This window comes from Ptychodera flava, chromosome 11 (genome assembly GCF_041260155.1).
Source record: "Ptychodera flava strain L36383 chromosome 11, AS_Pfla_20210202, whole genome shotgun sequence".
Lineage (NCBI taxonomy): Eukaryota > Metazoa > Hemichordata > Enteropneusta > Ptychoderidae > Ptychodera > Ptychodera flava.
Window position 1 is genome coordinate 15,415,499 of NC_091938.1, and position 20,475 is coordinate 15,435,973.

The 20,475-nt window shown below is 38.9% G+C and overlaps 1 protein-coding gene across 24 annotated transcripts in view; it reads left to right on the forward strand.

The window, feature by feature from the left end:
* Positions 1-20,475, forward strand: part of LOC139143618 (tensin-1-like) — a 188,830-nt gene that overhangs the window by 154,210 nt on the left and 14,145 nt on the right. For all 24 annotated transcript variants that reach the window (XM_070714084.1, XM_070714085.1, XM_070714087.1 and 21 more), the window contains 12 exons: positions 4,393-4,434; positions 4,781-4,836; positions 5,892-5,944; positions 6,740-6,888; positions 7,413-7,535; positions 8,090-8,154; positions 9,646-9,845; positions 11,016-11,076; positions 11,624-11,696; positions 13,452-13,581; positions 13,721-13,900; positions 14,351-17,687. In XM_070714084.1, the coding sequence (XP_070570185.1) occupies positions 4,393-4,434; positions 4,781-4,836; positions 5,892-5,944; positions 6,740-6,888; positions 7,413-7,535; positions 8,090-8,154; positions 9,646-9,845; positions 11,016-11,076; positions 11,624-11,696; positions 13,452-13,581; positions 13,721-13,900; positions 14,351-17,687 (4,469 nt within the window). The remainder of the gene's footprint in view (positions 1-4,392; positions 4,435-4,780; positions 4,837-5,891; positions 5,945-6,739; positions 6,889-7,412; positions 7,536-8,089; positions 8,155-9,645; positions 9,846-11,015; positions 11,077-11,623; positions 11,697-13,451; positions 13,582-13,720; positions 13,901-14,350; positions 17,688-20,475) is intronic.

Here is a 20,475-nt window from a genome sequence, read left to right on the forward strand (position 1 = left end):
TCATAAAAATTGGTAAAATGTTGCACTAAAATTTTTTGTAGGAAAAATCAAAGCACTCAAAGGGTTAAACCATGATGTAAAAAATGACAATCAAAACAGCATAAGCATACATGCAGCAAAAGAACTGACTGGAAATTCTGAGAACATTCTACGACGGTCTGTCCGTCTATCGAAGGTGAAGTTTCTCCAAGTAGGCAGCAAGGTCTAAACAAATCATATGGCCTGAAGTGGCAGCAAGTATTTGCTTAAATGCATTAACAGAAATATCAAATAGCATGTCCTGTGAATTCCAAGGACGTTCAGGATACAGCCATGTCCACCTGTTGTAATATTTTTAAAAAGTAAGTAAAAAATTCATCAGCTTGTGGATGATCTTGTCGACTCTATTGGTAAGACTTCGAGTTGAGTGAATAAATAGATTGTGTAAAAACTCGTAATCCTGGAATAGCTCTTCAAACTCGACCACAATTGCTGTTCAAAATTGTCAACAGTATCAGCTTTGGACCTTAGGACCATCATAAGTTCGTAAATTTGTATACCGCACAGTAATTAGTGGGAGTAAAAGTGAAGGGCATAAAAGTTCATAAATTTGTGTACTCCACAGTAATTAGTGGAACTAAAAAATGTAGTGTATGCATGATGATATAAGTGTATGAAATACATGTACTGTCTTACTACCCCATGATCTCAGGCATTCCTGTGGGCCTATCTTGTCTACCGGTATGAACCAGTGCGAATAGCGTACGTGATAATCACAGTTAGGAAATGAATCAAGCAAAAAGTGGATTTCTGCCCTAGCCATAATACCCTAAATTTGTTTAATTTTCATTTTCACAGTTCAGTAATATGGAATACAAGCTTTGAATTTAGGCTTCTACGAAAGTCTTCAACTCATTTCAATCAGAGTAGGAGAGTGCAGGATATAAGTTTACAGAATAAACCAATGATTTGAAGTGCTTAAATGCTGTGAGAACCTGGATTGAGTTAATTCACCAAACATAATCTCTAGGCACTCACTTCATTTAACCTGTAATCGCACGTAGGGGAGAAGCCAAAAAACACCTGTCCCGTATGCAATGTCTCCACTGACCCTTGAAGTGACCTTACAAACCACACTACTTCACAATGTATCTGGGTCAGGACTTGGACTTTCGTCATTCCAAAAAATCCAATAAAAATTTTGCAGACTCGTAGGTGATTCTGTCTACGTGCCATAGGAACACGCTCTGAACACTTCACTCTTTTGAATTTTGAAGGGGTCATAAGGGAAAAGATACAAAGTAGCAAATCAGACTTGTCTGTCAACGCTTTCAATTCACATGCTTGTCTGTGTTAGAACATTTAAATCCCCACTTCACACAATGCCTTCTCAACCTTGCGGAACTCCAAAAGTGTTGCTGCAGGGGTTAGAGTGTCACCCGAATTGATAATTTGTAATTCGAGTCCCTCTGAAAAGTGTAGGTGGGAAGAACAAAAAGTTCAGGTTTTGTACACTACCAAGCCACTAGGCTCTTTCTCAGGCAGCAGGGTGTCCATTGCTAGCAAGGTGAGTGAACAACAGGCATTTGTGGGGCTTCAGATTGAAAAATGAGGCATACTGTTGTGTGGAAAATTCTCTGACAAGCACAGATGTAAGTACAGTGGAAAGAGAAAGGGGCATTATCTTCATAGGGCTTTTATGGTAACAAAGTGAAAAGTTCAATTTGTAAGGAATAGTAGATGTGTGATTTCAAGGAAAATTCAGTTTGGTGGACGGGTTTGTATGTCCATACTTTCAAGTTTTTTATAGAATGTCATCAGAATTCTCTGTTAAACTTTGAAAGGGCACATGGCTATTCTTTGTGTACAGTTGGAAGCCATCGAAGTCATTGTCCGAGTCAGTAGGTACCATAGACAAAAGGCTGTTGAGTACTTAGAATGCGTACACATGCAGAGATTTGACACATTGCGTAAATAGTTGTTAATATAACCACAAAGATTCCATTACTTTCCATTTTACTTTCCAAAATTTTGAATACCAACATGTAGTTCCTGCATCAATCCAGGATTTTAAAATCACTCGGAATCTTTTGACAGTCCCACATGATCTCATGTCTAGCATACCCCAGTACATGATTGTGATAGCATTACATAGACTCAAAGTGCATCTCAGGCCCATTTTTCTCATGAGACTGAAGACCTATCCAGCTCCAGGCATTTCTGCTCGATACAGAGTTCAAGACCCAGACTTCAATTGTTCCATTATGCTGAACTGTGTCTCAGATGTACATTTACGTGTGTGCTGTTCGAACTAAACACTGTTACCACATCCAGTGCACGTGTCACCTTCGATCCCGTAAGTTTCATCTGTTGAAAGTATCTTTGGTGTTGTCAACTTTCTGTTAGTTTAAAGTCTACGACTTTGATTCATTCTGTACTTACAAGTGATGTGTTTAATTTAGCTTGATAGACATAAGCAGTATCAGTGATTTGGTAGTTAGGTAAAAAGAATGCTTCGGTAAATTTAGTAATAATTGACTGATTTGCTTCAAAACTAGGAGATGAAGCATTTACTTGGTGATGATTCTAATACACATGTTTCCTCGCTACCATGAACTGGCTTATTTTGATTTCTGGATGAAAGTTCGCCTGGTCTACTCAGTATCAGCATTGAGTCACAGCGCTACAGCAGTGAGTAACATGACATTCAGCTGGTACTGTCAAATTACACTTTGTTTGTATTTCATGCCATGGTTTTTGGAAGAGGCTTTATTGTACTAGTGCTACTTACAGTCTAGTTTAAATGATGACCTGTCCATAGATTGGCAATCTCTGCGAAATGTGACCACGAAGGACCTCAGATGTTCTTCTGTCACTTTCTTTGAGGATAAAACTACCCGGATTCTCCACCAGTTTTAATATCTCATTGTATTTAGGACAGCTCATCCAATTTTCGGGGAACTTTCACCTATAGAACCATAGTACAGTGACAGTCAGCAGCGTTCATTTACTCTACAAATACTCGTGATGTGGACACTGTAATGTGAATCAGTCATACTGGTACCGGTACATGATGTTATGTAAATGCTAGAGAGACTCCTATATCTTAATCAAAGTTTGACTATAGCATATATCAGAAATACCAAATCTGCGGTATATTCATGTGAACCCCATGCCCCATGGGATTATTTCTTTCATTTAATGGATCATCGTCTATATACCAGGAATGTTTGTTTAACAGATGCTCTGAAAGCCAAACCACAATTATACACCAAATTATGGTATTTTTAAATGTTTCAACTTTGACAACTGATGACGGGGAGCGGAGGAAATAAATGATTCTGACCAACAACTACCAGTATATCAATTGCAACTTTGACTAAAGGGATACAGATGGGGAAAGAAATAGTATGTTAATGATGCTTGTGTGTATCTAGACATGATAACAGAGATAGACATGATTGTAGCTATGATAGTACCGGTAGAACACTTTGACATTCATTATCTGGACACACATTAAACATTGAAGCCCCAACTGGGGGGTGTATACTTGTCACGGTACAGTAGAGCAGTAAAGTTGCACTACTGTGCATTGTCAACAGAGTTACACAGATCACCTGCTATAAAGAACAACTGTATTTAGTTGGAAACATGACAAGATTTCAACAGATAAGGTTACTGAGTGGCAAAGCAAAGAAATCCTATCAGTGTTAATGTACAATGTTGTTTTGAAAGTCAACTGCATAAAATCAGCCATAAATAGAATCAGACTTATCTTTTCCCAGCGTATTTGAACACTGGACTTGGCAAAGAAATGATTTTTGATTCACTGTAGACAAGTACTGTAAAATAAAGTGTTGGCAATATGGCAGTGAATGCCTGTCTGAACAGTGGTTCTTAAAAGAGACTGGAAATTCAGAATGAGCAAGGGTGTACCCCAGTATAGATGAGTCTTGAGCCCAGATTCAGATGAACTGTAATTTATCAAGAGAGCAGATATGGCAGTCTTACTAGCAACAGCTACCATATACTTGGTGTTATTTAACTCTGTGGCAAAAAAGGGATTTTTTACACCAAAACAAGGCAGTGAAGGTCCCTCTCAATGGGTTTCAAAATGAGTTGCTCACAAGCAGAAGAGGAAAAAACATTGTAAAAAAAGTCAAAAACCAGATCACAAATCAAAACAATGTTTCTAAATATTTGGGGGTAACCCACAGGGCTTTGGTTGATGATGTCATATGCACCTGTTGTACACATTGACAGTCTGGTCCAACAAAGTAATGGTCCAACAAGGAAACTGACCATTACAGAGAACCTTACAAGATGAAGACTGATGCAAGCCATGATTTTCCTTTCAGATCAAGACAAATCTGAATACTCTCCTTCAATGATTTTCTTTCTTTTCTTCTTCAGCCAAGTAACGAAGGCCTTGCAAAACATGGATCTTTAAAAATGGTGAGAATCAGTAGTTTTTGTGTCAGTGATGGAATTCGTAAACATACTCTGTTTGATGCAGCATGTACGGTATTTCAGTAGATTTGCATGTGAAGGTCTTTTATCATACCAAACTGAGTTTGATTTCATCTTGTCCATGCCAAATTCATACATATTGCAACTCTTTCACAATTAAAGTGTATCGTATCAGTATGACCTGGTTGTTGTTTATATTGCAAAATCAGATCTCAATTTTACACAAATGAGATGAAAAGGTTGACAGATCAAGACTCCGTGTCATATCACACAGTACTCACCATTGTCTACTTTCACCAACTCTCGATTTTCATTATTTTTCGTCCAACAGACGCAACCAAGTGTACAAAAAGACACAATGTCACAACAAAAAATGAGACTCCCAAAGTAAGTACCAGTTGTCATGGTAACACTGCTCTAATGTGCAATAAGTTTAGAGTATAAGGTGTCATTCATGTCAGAGTTGGAGTGCACAGAAAATTAGTTTTGAAGACTCAGTAGTGTCTATTGCTATTTCCTGCACAGCAATCAGTCAAAAAATAAAAAAAAATAATTTTCGTTAGGAGGAGGGGGAAATCAAGTTGAATTTGTAATTTATGAAAACAGATACATGGAACTCACTGCGTGTGTCTATTAATCAGACATCTGTGAATTATAATGAGATCATGACATCTGCATACTCCACCACCAGTGACCTCATGACCTTCATTATCCAAAGCATATGTTCACAGTCACCTCTCCATATATTGAGGTTTTAACGTTAATGCCAGGATGAAAATTTTCACTGCTTTTCTTAAACATTTTAGTGTCTGTTGAAGGTTTTGTCAACCTGATTTGATTAAAAGAGGTTGGAGGGTCAGTTGTCAAGGATCTCAAAATAATGGAAAAAACAGATTGATTATTAATGATAATCATCTCACTTTAACAGTAAAGTAAATCACAAGCTGTCTAGTCTGTAATTTGTTCAATGATTCTGTACTAGTATGTTTATTCTGTTTTACAAGCTTTTATAGTACGAGTACAGTGATTGGTTTATATACTCATTAAATATTTGCTGTAGAAAGTCATGTGATAGGCTGTAGTATTCCAGTTTCTTACAGATGTAAATTTTTTTTTAACTAAATAATTCTAGTCTCCTCCTCCAGATTTTTTATGCTGAGATCTTGCAATTGTTTCATCTCAAATGTTTAACCTCCAACTTTTGAACTTCACAGAGTGATTCAGAAACATTTTCCGTTATTTCTCCAAACCACATGAGGGAGATGTTGAATTGCTGTACATTTAAAATATGGGTACTCAAAGTTTGAAATTAACTTTGAAATGGAAAGTGAGAGCCTTACAAAAGTTAGATGATGATAACCTGTACAGTGCATCACGTTAGAAGTGTGTTTCGTATGCTTTTTGAATTTTTAAAATTGATTGTCTTTTCTTTCTCTTTACAGAGGGGAGGAGTCTATGTATATACAACTCACTTACATTACAGAAAGGATTCTTGGTATGTATTCTATGTAGTTTGGAAATTTCAAGACATTTTATGCTTCTGTTATCTCACCTCTGTTCAGTGTATTATCTTTAACCCTCTGAGTGCTGTAAATTTTTCCCACCAAAATTTAGTGCAACATTTTACCAACTATTAAGAATTTTTCTGTAATTTTTCTGATAATTTTGGCCCAAATGGACATCATGTTTTGTTGGGTACAGTTGTTATCAAAAGTTTGGCAAAATTCAGAAAAAAAATTGACTGAGGTTTATAACGACGACAAAAATTAACTTTGCACTCAAAGGGTTAATGTTACAAAAATCATAATACTTTTTAGAGGGCAGCAAACATACCGTACATGTATTGTATATATGTGTCAATCGAAAATTCCAATATTGAAAATAAGAACATTAAATTTTTCATAGTGTCAGAAAATCTGGTGTGCAAAACTGAAATGATGGTGCATATTCTTATACTTTTGAATGTTTTAATAAAAGTTGGTAAGTGCTGCTAGCTGTTACCCACCCTTCAGCATTCAGATAACATTATAGAAATACTATAATACCTTACTGTTAAAAATCAAACTGATTCATAAACATGAAATATTTTAATATGCCATCTTTTAATATACTTGACATTGTTTCAGAGCTTGAAGTACAAGAAATATAAATTTATTTGTTTTCAAAGCAGTGATAAAATTTGATACGGTAACTTTTGTCAGACAATGTTATGTTTCATAATTACGATCTCTATACCTTACTTTCCTTCACTGCATGATATTAACATGTTTGCGATGTTGATTTTTTTCAGCTATGACATTTCCAGCCAATGGCCAGGAGTCACATTACAGTAGCAACCTACAAGATATAACAAGAATATTGAAAAACAAACATCAGGATAAATATCTGGTGATAAATTTATCAGAGAAAAGATATGACATGTTAAAATTGAACAGTCAGGTGGGTTTTTGAACAGCTTTTGTGACTTGTTCAGGGACTAGTCCTTTGAAACTGCCTGGATGAGTTTCATGTACTTTGTCTGTCTGTCTGTCTGTTTGCTGCTCTTGTATATGTGTATGTGTGTATGGCTTACAGTGTGTGTATTTGTGTGTTTCTGTAATTGTACAGTAGAGCATTATACGTACCAGTATTAATGTATGTGTACACAACAAATATTTTTGTATACGCCTACTTTATATTTAGGCATATACCAAGTATCTTTCTACTGGTATGTTGTCAATCGAAGACCCCAACTTCAAAATAGTAGCAAATATTTTTTCCTAGTTAGTTTTCCATAATTGAATCCTGAATGAAATTGTAGTTTTATTGAAGCCAATGTGAATGTCTGGAAAATATCAGTAACTTAAATCGAGTGAAAACAGTCAAATATGAAACTCAAACATTACTGATTAGCTCATTATTATATTGATATAGACCAGATCGTTGTTTTAGACTTTGAAAATGTCCTCTTTCTTATTCCATAGGTTTTGGATATTGGATGGCCTGATCGCCTGTCCCCACCACTAGAAAAACTGTGCAGTATTTGCAAAGCGATAGAATCGTGGCTTTCAACAGATCCACAACATGTTGTAGTTATACATTCAAAGGTGAGCCATAACATCTTAAGAAACATGCATGTAAGCTAGAACAATGTCAGTGTACCAATAAACTTGACAATGAAATAGATGTGTACTGTCTGTATACTAAATCACTTGTACACCAGTATTGATGGTATATTTTGTTTTTAAATATATTGAAGTTGCTGCATGTATCTCCACTAACACAAAGACAAGAAGATAATAAATACAACACCACATTGTAGAGGTTTACATGATTTCATAATTAGTGCTTTATGTGATTTCTGAAACGAATGCGTGCATGACAAATGTTAAAATGCTAGATCGGTACAATGCAGACACTATGCCAAATGATTTGTTATTCTTAGCTCTGAAAAAGTGCTGCCTGAAATCTGTATAGTATTGTAATAATTTGACTTTTGAGAAAATTTACTGGGGCTCCGTCATCATATTGTATGTGTAGTTACATTTTCACAGCCTGCTATTTTAGACGATTAGCCCCTGACTCATGCTGATAGTCATAGCCTTAGTTTGAAAACTCTACAACAGCATAATAATATTTCTTTCATGTCTCTCCTTATCAGGGTGGGCTTGGAAGGTTGGGTGTGGTTTTGTCTGCATATATAGAATACATAAGGATATGTAACGGGTAAGTGTGAGAGGAAAAGATTTAACACCTACTTTGAAGATTGGAAATTATTTCTCAAATTTCAAGATTATTTTTGTGAAGAACAAGTTGATTGTCGCTTTGACGGCTTTCTCCAACAACAAATGGTGAAGATTTTGACATCAACAGGAGGTGAATGCCGGCTTATCAGATAAATTATAATTTTGCCATGTTGTTCTTCAGATACTCTCTGTAAAACATTAATTTTCCAAAATGTCTGATACTGAATTGGACTGGGTATGTTCAGACAGACTTTTGGAGATAAAACGGTGATTCAGAACATAAAATTGCAGTATTCAATTTGCTGCAAAACTGATGACGCTTTCTAGAGCTGTTCCAATGGACAGACAGAAATATAAATTCTGGCGTATATCTAGGAAATGCCGAGGTGCTGAAACTTGACAACACAAGATATGGCCACTTAGCCAATGATACTGCAATTCAAAGGCAGAGAAAAGCATAAACTGTGCCAGATAGCAGCTACAATTGATGGTTATAATGATAAACTATGGGTGGGGAAGCGATAGTGTTCCGAGTTAATACGACATCTGTTTTATATCAAAGTTCATTATAAACGCACACACACCCAATTACCCAAGGTACGGAAATAAGTAAGTGAAATGGTTGGAGTGTGACGTAAGTTCCTTATGTCTTGTTCAAATCCTGGTCTGATGTTTCTAATAAAGTTTTGAGATTGCCTTATGTCTGCTATGTTAATCCTGCATAAATTTTGGCAGGATTAGGATTTGTTCATTATTAAGTGAGTTCAGGCTTCACCAAAGTCAAATACAAAGTGTAAAGCTTTTTGGGGCATTTTTTAACTGTAATTCAAAGTAGCACACCAGAAGGTGCAGGAATTTAAAGAGCGCCCCCTGTTGTTCAGTCTGGCATCCAACCGTATTGGTTTCACAGTAGTTTTGTCATTTATGGATATATTCTCATTTGATGCACATTCTCTTTTTTTAATAAAGCACATCTGGTCAACATTAGCGAACAGGCAGCAAAGTCTGTGATTGGTTGTTTCAAACAGATTCTTTAAATTATTTGCAAGTCAACATCACAGTAACCAATCAGGATTAAGAATTCCACCATTCTAATGTCAACTAAATGATTAGACTAGCTTTTGATTGTATCTTTCTCCCATAGAAAGCCTTTTTTCAAATATAAAGTGAAACACTCTTTTATGTCAACGTATACATGTTGACAATCATATTCATCTTTTATGAATCAACTGTATGTGATGTCATTTGTTTCCTAAATATGACAATTAGTAAATTTCTCACTACAAAAATTTTCAAGCCAATAAAACAACATTGAGCAAAAAAGGATGCAAAAGACTACTTAAACATCTCATTTATTCAGTTCACACAGTTTAAAACTCAGCTGCTCTTAACAACAATTTTACTCACTCACTGCACAACATCATGCATCAAAATATATATGCTACAAATATAGTGTTTTGTATGCTTTCAGGAATGGGAACCACTCACCAGAGAAGTTCGCCATGGAACGTTTCTTTGTTGAAAACTTGTCTGCTGTCACGGAGTCTTCCCAGATGAGATACGTGAAATACTTTTCAGGCCTTTTGTCTGGATCAATACAGATCAACAATTCACCATTGCACCTGCATTGCGTAGTTTTACATGGAATACCCAATTTTGATGGAAAAGGAGGTAGGTCTGAACTTTCAGACTTAGAAATATACACACATCCATACAAAGACAGACATGTACCCTACATTATAACACAAACTGTGCTGCTTGTTCTAGAATGTCTTGATATGGTTCCACTCAAAATCTATGTCAAGCACTGTGGGCTAGGTTTCTGGAAAATTATAAAACTGCTCATTTGACTATGAAAGTACTCCAGTCATGAAAAATTACATTCACATCTCCACGTGACTCATCCAGGTAGGTGGAGCTACATTGTGAACATACTATAAGCATCCAGAGACTTGGGATAGCATATAAGAACAAAGTAACTCCCATGGTACTCAGATTGGATTCCAGATTGGAGTCCTTTTCACAGTCAAGTGAGTTGGTTGATGGCTTTGACAGAAGCCCCAGTGCACGATACTTATGTAAGTTTTACGTAAAATCACACCAAAACTGCGGAGATGTTGTAGAACAACCAAGCTTTACTCAAGTACATGTAAACTCTCTGACTGGTAACATTTCTTAATCTTTTCAAGCAGTTTACGAATTTAAGGAGATTTCTTTGTGTCAGGCCTGTACCAAAACACGTAATATATAAAATTTCCCAGTATCAAAGAGAACTTTTCTGAGCAAGTGGAACATGAATTTGGTAGAGATGACACACGCTACGGACATCATGCAGGCCATCTGTACTTAAATTGCGATAACCAAGTTTGAAAGATTTATGTTGTATGATTTACGCCAAGCCAAACATTTGTAATAGCATGCAGCCTATTCAGTTTACAAACATTTATACATGTTTACTGGAGAGTATTTACAAGCAGAGAAATTGAAATTGGCTGAGGGCACAATGCTCCAGATATCCAGTGTTAGGTTTTGTGTTTCCATCGCATACAAGATATGTACAAAAAATCAACTGTGTAAAACTTGTTGTGTATATACTGGTTTACAAATGATGTATTACAACATTTGTGGCTATGTACCTATGTTTATATTGGATGTACTATGAATGTTGTGGATCAGAAAAGATGAAAACTCTAATGTAAATTATCTGTACATGTATTCAAATTGAAGAAATAATCATCATTTTTCCTAATGATTTGTTCTCTTTTGATCAATCTGTTGTCATTTGAAAGTAAAGGAAGTGTATTTTGACAAGTCATTCTATGCTTTGTGTTTTCATTTCAGGATGTCGGCCATTTTTCAAAGTTTACCAAGCCATGCAACCTATTTATACCTCAGGAGTGTAGTGAGTAGAGTTTTCTACCTTGTTAATGACACTAGGTCAAAGGTCAGATTCATGACAATAGGTCAAGGGTCAGATCTGACCCACATATAAGTGTGAACACAACATTAAATGGCCATTTGAACAATGTGCAGTATGATCTTCAGTTTTAGGTATTCTTCTCACTGTGTGAGAAAAAACTTTGACAAAACAAACTTGAAAACTGAAATGAACACAAATCACCAGGCAGATCAATTTATTCTGTTTTTGTCGACAAAAAATGTCATATATAGTTCAAAGGTTTTAATAAATACAGAACAAGTAGTTTTCTATGTTGTATAGTAATTGTCAGCTAATTATTGTGAGAATCTGTCATATTTCCCTTTGACATTGCAATTGTTCAGTGTAATTTTTCACAAGATTTTTCAATCAAAAATCAAGAAAGTGAAAAGAAATTGTAATAGAACATTACAGGCAAAACTAAATGGATCGTTGAAGTGTTTCATGGAATGAACATATCAGTTAATGTTTATCAAAAAACTGAAGTCTATGCACGTATTTTGTTTTACAGTACACTAACAAGTAATATGAGTAGATTAGCTGTCCCCATCAAACCAGCTCCACCACTTAGAGGGGATATTATGGTGAGTATGTCAAATATCGTTCGTGTTGAACAGTTTACAAAAAAGTAATGTCCCCTTCACAAAGTTTAAACTTGCTTCGCTCATGGTCATTTATGAGTATTTGCCCTTCATTTTTCGTGTGCCTTATCTGTGTTTGAAAAGAGAAACTTTTTTATACATTTGCGCTAATAAGCAGTGTCCTCTGAAACTTCCAGCCAATCGGTTGGCTGGAACTCATTGTTCTTATTGAATTGTTTCCAAACAGCCAATCAGGTACAAAATATCCCTAGATTCAGACTCCCTAAGTTGCTGTAAATAATGACAAACTACAATCGAATATAATCTTCTGAGTCACTGCACATGGGCAGAAACATTTTGTACTGCAAATTTTGTTAGTCCCCACGGACACCGTCCGGGGGGACTTATAGGTTTGGTCATGTCCGTGCGTGCGTGCGTCCATGCGTGCGTGCGTGCGTGCGTGCGTGCGTCCGTCCGTCCGTTCACGCAGATATCTCAGAGATGCCTGGAGCGATTTCATTCAAACTTGGTACAAGGATTACTTCATATGTCATACAGATGCACGTCGATTTGTTTTGTAATGCGATCCAATATGGCTGCCAGGCGGCCATTTTATTACGATTTTTTCATGTACAGAGCCATAACTCAGGCATGTTTCAACTGATTTTATTCAAAGTTGGTACAAGGACATTGACCATGTCATAGATATGCACGTCAATTTTTTTTGTGATACGATCCAATATGGCCGCCGTGCAGCCATTTTGTTACGATTTTTTCATGTACAGAGCCATTACTCAGGCATGTTTCAACAGATTTATTCAAAGTTGGTACAAGGACATTGACCAATGTCATAGCTATACACATCAATTTGTTTTGTGATACGATCCAATATGGCCGCTCTGCGGCCATTTTGTTACGATTTTTTCATGTACAGAGCCATAACTCAGGCATAACTCAACCGATTTATTCAAACTTGGTACAAGGATATTGACCTATGTCATGCACATGCACATTGATTTTTTTGTGATACGATCCAATATGGCCGCCGTGTGGCCATTTTATTACATTTTTTCATGTCCAGAACCATAACTCAGACATGTATCAAGTGAATTTATTCAAAGTTGGTACAAGGAGATTGACTAATGTCATACATATGCACATTAATTTGTTTTGTGATACGATCCAATATGGCTGCTGTGCGGCCATTTTGTTATGATTTTTTCATGTACAAGCCGTAACTCAGGCATATCTCAACCAATTTTAATCAAATTTGCTACAAGGACATTGACCTATGTCATACATATGCACATTTATTTGTTTTGTGATACGATCCAATATGGCCACCGTGTGGCCATTTTATTACGATTTTTCCATGTCCTGAACTACAACTCACACATGTATCAAGCGAATTTATTCAAAAGTATTTTTATCACAGACCTAATGAAGAGGACTCTATCCTCTCTGAGGACCTGTAATCAAAGTACCCATTAACAAGTGGGGACTGTGTCATCAACGATGACTTGTTTCATATGTCCTGTGATATGATCAAAAGCAACTTGGATAATTTTAGAATTGAATAAGGGTTCATGTTACAGTAGCTTGGGTGAATATCCATCCTTGAAAATGAAATTCATATTGATCACAAATGTGCCAACTTCGTCACTGCTTTAATGGAAACAGTAAAACCGCATTTGGCTACATTTATAGACAAAAATAGGTGAATGATCACTAACATTATGTTTCATTGTTGAATTTCAGGTGATATGTTACCACAGGAATTCTCATAGCAGTACTCGTGATGTGATTTTCCGTTGTCAGTTCCATACGTGTGCCATAGCACAGTATCACCTTGCGTTTGTAAAATACGAACTAGATGATGCTTCAAAAGGTGAGAAACACGCCATACATAAATGTGTGCCTCAGCAACTAACATTTTAAACTAATACAAAATTCTTCTATTGTCAAATACTTACTGAAAGCTATAAAGACTTATAAACAAAATCTTTCTCTCTCTTGTACTGAAACAGATTCCAAGTTTCCAGACTACTCCAAAGTGGAACTGCTGTTCTCCGATTCTGCAGCCAGTTTGCCAGGCATTGAGGAAATGCAAGATCCACACATTCCTGTGGACTATTCACAGGATTTTGTCACACAATTGGATTCCTATGCTAGCTTTGGTCAAGACACCGAGGACACAATGCTGGAAAGTAAGCTTATCAATCAGCATCTGATTCAGATTCTATATTTTATGTATACTAAATATCCTCCAAAACTAGCTATGCAGAAAGACATTACTGTGTAGTTGAACTTGAAAATAGACGCTGTTTCATCCCAACTTTTCAGTTTTCAAGTGTCACAAGTCATTCTGATGTTTATGAACATTTCACACAATTTTTAAATCATATTTTGTGAAGTTTAATGTAAAATTTAAGCAAGTGCATAAGTATCATGTAGATATTTCAAAAATATGTTAATAATCTTGTTAAATGTTCAACAAAATCCCTTTCAAGATGTATAGTTTGTCATATTGAGAAAAAAGTAGTTGTTAAAACTTGAGACAATGATAGATACCTTAAATGGATGCTCTCATAAACAATGAAAGAATAAGTTTGATTTGAATTTGGTCAAATTTTCAAGGTTATATTTTGTTTCCACAGCGACTGTCACTGACAGTGATGGCAACATGGTTGTACAGCACATGCATGGACCTGTTGATGGAAGCCTCTATGCCAAGGTCAACAAAAAGGGTGGAGGTGATGACGTCACTGAAACTCTTTTCAACGGACCGGAACACGATCACGGACACGTCCACACTCATGTCCACACACATGGACACACCCATGGACACACTCATCATCACCACTCCGCTCACAATCACGGAATGGTGCTCGATTTACACGGCAGCACACACGACTCTGTGGATGGAGTGACTGTCAACGATAGAGATCACAACAGGAATGAAACCCAGGTCACAAAACACTACCTGACAGAGGGTTTGAAGTCGCCGACCGAAACCATCAAAAGAGGCGTAAAGAAGGAAGGGATGAAGCCAAACACTCTGAAAGAGTGGTTCACACGGAGACAGCCAAACTCCCCGGCAGATTACACTCATCACACGCTGAGGAGAAATAAAGGTGGTGCTGCTGAGATACAAGACCAGAGTACGCAATCCCAACATGCCAAGACTCCAACAAGTCCTCCAACAATGAGCAGCACTCTCCCGCACTCCAGTTTCCCACATGACAGCAGGAATTATCCAAGGGATCACGTTTATCGGGGCGGCTTACGGGACGATGAAAATCCGTACGCTGAAATTCCAGACTATGCTGCATCTTCTCCGACGTCTTCCATGACCAGTGGTCCACCACAGACAAGTTCTTTTAGTTCTTTGAGTGAGGTAACCAATCTGACGTACGGAACTTCCCATCAGTCCCCAACAGGCAGGAGTGCAAGCGGGCCAGACGACAAGTCCCCACAGGGACTCACTATGGCCGATGGTCAGACTCAGTCTAGTGTTGTTCACACAATGGTTCACCACGACCACCTGGCTCATGGACACCAAGGTCAGCACGGCTACGGACATAACACTGAACATCCTGGGCAAAGTGGACACGTACACACTCAGATCACTGGTCAATATACTCATCATGATCATATGGTTCATGGGCATCCTGGACAGGCTGGACACGGCCATGAGGTTGACCCCCACGGACACCACGTCCATCAACATCCTGGGCAAAGTGGACACGTGCATACTCATATCACTGGTCAACATTCTCATCATGATCAGATGGTTCATGGGCATCCCGGACAGGCTGGACACGGCCTTGAGGTTGACCCACATGGTCATCACGTCCATGAGCACACTACCACAAATATTACTCAACAGGTGAATGAACGTCAAGATCACTCCATTCATGGACATCCAGCCCATGTGAGCCAGTCAGGACATGGTCCTGGTGTCACTCAACCCGGACACGGAGGTCATGTCCACCAGCACACCAGCACAGTTACAGGTCAAGGTCATGACCATGCAGGACCCATCAGTCACAGTCAACACGGGCCTGGTGTCAGCCATCCTGGACAAGTAGGTCATGTTCAACAACATACAACGGTGACCACCGAGCGACAGGAACACGTAGTGCATGGCCATCCTGACCAGACCAGCACACCAGGGCATCCTAGCCACGTACACCAGCCATCGGTCACTGTGACTGGACAACCAGCTCGAGGAATTCAAGTGGAACATGTGCACCCGGAAAACCAGCCAGGACAGGTGACACACATCCACCAGGGTGGTCATGTGACCTATCCTGCAGGACAGGTGCAATATACCACAGAGAAAGGTCAATATACTGTGCAAGGAGACAAGACCACACACCTAGCCGGACAACCAGATCAGACTGGCCAATCCTCTGGACAACCAGGCCAAACCTCTCATGTCCACAAAGTACAGTATACAACACTTCAAGATCAACTGTCACCGAAATCGGGTCATCCTTATCTGATGGGACACAGCCACTCACCTGAAGTTATCCAGAAACCTGGAGAGACGTACCATCTTTATCACGACGCAAGTGAGAGGGCGCCACAGTCCTTCCATCTGCATTCAAGGAGTGAGCCAATCCCACAGTCTGCAGAACAAACCCAAGTTACCAGGGTCGTTCAGGTGCATTCTACAAACAACCACAATCAGCCAGTGGGAGTTATCGATGTGCACCATCCAGCCAATCAGAGCCCTCAGGCTCAACCTCATTCTCATCCGCTGGCCAATCAGAATCAGCCACCATCGATGGATCGGCCGGCGGTCACAAGTCATCATCCTTCTGGTATACAGACCCAGTACCAGGTTACCAAGTACGAGGTTACGGAGCATCAGCACCAGCATTCTCCAGGAGAGCCAGTGTCGCCAACAAAACAAACGTGGGCACAAAGGCACCAACAGCAGCAACAACAGTTATCACCTCCACCGCAAGATACTATAGTTCAGCCCCAGCAAAATCCACCACAGTCTCTTCCCCAGCAGACTTCGACACAGAACCAAACCCAAGTAATTACAACCCAACACACCTGGTCGACACAACAGCACATGCCAACTCAACCAAATCTGACCGTACAGCAGCAAAAGTCACCTACAGAGCAAACTGCTGTTGAGAAACAACCGTCACATGTGCCAGCAGTGCAGCAACCGCAACCAGCTGCACCAACTCAGCAGGCAGCAGCAGAAGAGGACCCGTTTGAGGGTTTGACGTGGCTTCAAAAACAGCAGAAGAAGTTGGAGCTCCGTCGGCAACAGGAGAAAGAAGCTCAGCAGCCTGGGGCTGCTCCCTCAACCTCTGTCACCAAGTATCAATACACCACTTATACAGACAGGCCAACGTACAAACCATTGCTTTCTCCATACAGCACCTCCTCGCAGTCAACAACATACCAGTATCTGACACCAGGAGGTCAATATAAGCCACTGTCTCCCACATCACAGGTCAGTACGCAATATAACAGCCAAGGACAGCCTCAGCCGTTTACAGTGAAAGACCAGTCTCCGACAGGATTTGCTGACATCGACATCAATCAGCTTGAGGCACTGGCGCAGTCACTGCAAGACGAGTCTGAGCTTTTGGATCAATACACAAGTGCGCCGACATCCCCAAGGGGGAGCAGTTCTACAACAACGGTATGGCAGAGCCACGGTAGGCCACTTTCCAGACAGCACTCTGACAGAACCCACGACAGGGCTGTCCTGAGTCATCGCTACGGAGGACAAACAAGGCCGTATTCACCATACGAGATGGACGTCACTGTTAAAAAACTGCCGCCTCCTAGTCCCAGGCTTGGCAGAAATGAGGCAATCAAGACCCCGCCACCGGCAGCACCAGACAGCGGAAAAACTACGACGACAACCCGTCAGATACACACTGAGTTCCACCAAGTTGAAGAGCCTGTAGTCCGTGGACCAATGCATGGCAGATTCTTTACAACACCATCATCTGTAAGGTAAAGCACAGCTACAAAGCTAAAGAATCATATTCTGAATTCATTAATATACTTATTTGTCTGCACGATTATTCATACTTTTCATATTTATATCATTCTATGGGTGACACCTACCCATTTCTTTTGAGTCGTAAAGTGGGATTTGTACTTACCTTCAACTTTTACGGCCAAAACGGAGTCAGCGTGGACTCTCTCTCGTGCCTCTCACAAAATAAACGTAGCCACTGACGTTTATTACAGACAAAACATACAGACAATGTAGCTAATATCATGAAATCTTTTTTGTTGAAAAGGCGTGCTGGCGTTACCAGGACTGTTTTGAACGTACTGATTTCATCATGGATGTTAGATAAATATATCCCATGTCTAGAACAAAAACTAATGAAAAAAGTTAAATTTCAATATTTCAACGATTTTATCCAACTCAGAAACGAGGGCTTTCCGTCTTTGGGTGAAAAATTGACCCCAAGCATTGATAGGGTCTATGGAAACACTAAAATTTTAAAACATGAACATGCAAGAAAATGTCAACAAGTTCGAAAGCCTGGCAATACAAGTCGTGTTCCTTGCCATTCAAGGTGTTTGTGGATACGATGGTGGAGGTTCTTTGGGAATGGGTGGGAACCATTCATCGGTACGGATTTTATTCTCAAACCCATCGTATTTTTTCACCATCCACTCAATAATTGAATGCCATCTCTTACTCTCTCTTTTTTGACGAATATAATCAGGATTTAGTTATCGGGGAGTTTGTAATAGCCTGTACGGACATGCAGCTATCGGCACTCGCTGTGTTGAAATACAGCGGTACGCTAAACAACCAAATGTAACGCTGAATCTACTTGTCAGCTATGCGGGCATTTGTCATGCAAACGTAGTGGATGGGGCGTCTGACACTGATTCGTTTCTCGGCAGCAAATTCGGTAATGGACGATGGTACTCCTTCGCTCATGGTTGGCGACGTCGTCATTGTTGAAATTGCCCAACTCATCACAATCGTGGAGGTGAACTTTTGGCACAATTCTAAGATCACGTGGGAATACAGTACATTTTCACGCCAATACTCGCCTGACTTCAACGCAGCAGAGTATGTCTTCGGACACTTAAAGACACTATGTAAAAGACCGATATTCAGGCATTTGTTTGAGGACAATAAACAATATGCTGTCCTTCGCGCAGTAATGGAAATTACGCCTGGTGATTGCCTCGGCTTTTATCGCAAAGTTGGCTATTTGACCATGTAGTTTTTCCTTGGAAATAGGTCCTTTTCCTGAGAACGAACCAGGTAACCCTAGAAAGACGGTTGCGGTTTTTCTGTCATTTCATTTTACAGTCTGCAGTATACATGTATATCTCGCTGGAATGATGAATGTTTTCAGTGTGTTTCCAATTAATCCGTCTGTAGAGAAATTCTGCACACGTAATTATTTGTTACAAAAAGGATACAAATTGAATCTTTTGTTTGATTTGTGCGATTGTTTGATGGCGTTTAGTTTGGGTGTTCTGTCTGAAAAAACGTCTGTTAATGCGATTACTTTGTTGCGCGGCACAACAGAGAGTCCAAGCTGACTCCGTCTTGGCTATAATAGTATATGTGACTACATTAACCCAAACATTGTCATTTGATAAGGGTATATTTTGCTGCATTTCCATCCATACCAATAGAACACAGAGGCTGTTACTGATCAGTCTTTTGAACTTTGACCCAGCATTCCTGAAAGTCATAGACAGCAGACTCTGGGTCCTTGTAAACAGATTCAGAAGCAAGCATGAAAAGTGTGTCAGGATTACTTTCAGAATCTGTTATCAACCCATATTTTACTCACCAAGTTGAATAATTATTTTTGTGTGCTATCGTGTGAGAACATCTAACTGCGTATCAACTGAAACAACGGCAATTCATATTCATGGCTGATGTTTGTTTTAATGTGATCTGACACATCCAGTTAGCTTTGTAGCAGCTGTCGCTGTGGCATCAACTATTGTATTGACGCCATGATTGGTTATTTTCAGTCATGTGACAATATATCACAAGTCTTCTATGGGCTCACAGGTCAAAGGCTAAATTTTTGGTTCAAGGCAACAGATAGAACTACCAGTTTGGTTTCACAACAGTTTATTTTGCAAAATATTACCACTTTTTGGAATAAGATCACAGCAATTGGTTCAAAATAATTGACCAATATACTTCCAAATGTTGATATGACAATTTTGCAAGCTTTTGAAATTAAAGAGGTGACCTTATAAAAATCTACTATGAGTTCCAGGGGGAAAGACATTTTACAAGGAGCTTTGAACAGTAAAGGCAGTACATGCATACGTGATTCCGACTTGAATCACATACCAGTATGCTTTGGAATTCAGTTTGATCAGAACTACACACTAAATAGACAGAAACAGCTGCGGAAATATCCATGACATTTGAAATCACATACAGTTGGTGCAGCTGTCTGTGTGATCGCCCTTCCATTTTTTATCATGCCTACCTACTTCTAAGAGAAAAACTTCAGGTAACTTCCGTCAATTTTTTGTTCTCGTGTCCTGGAAAATATTTTTGGTAACTTCTTCACAAGTATTTTTCATAAAAGCATGTTGTAGTCGCTACAAAAATACTTTATAGGGGTAATGCATGGTTTGCAGCAATTTAATTTAATGCATGGGTCTGTGTGTCCACATCCATTGTAGTATTTTGATGACTCAAGTGTTGCTATTCTTGTGTCCATAGCAACTAGACAGTTTGCTCAGCATGATCACTTCCCCTCCATAGCACAGTACAGTTATGTTCAGT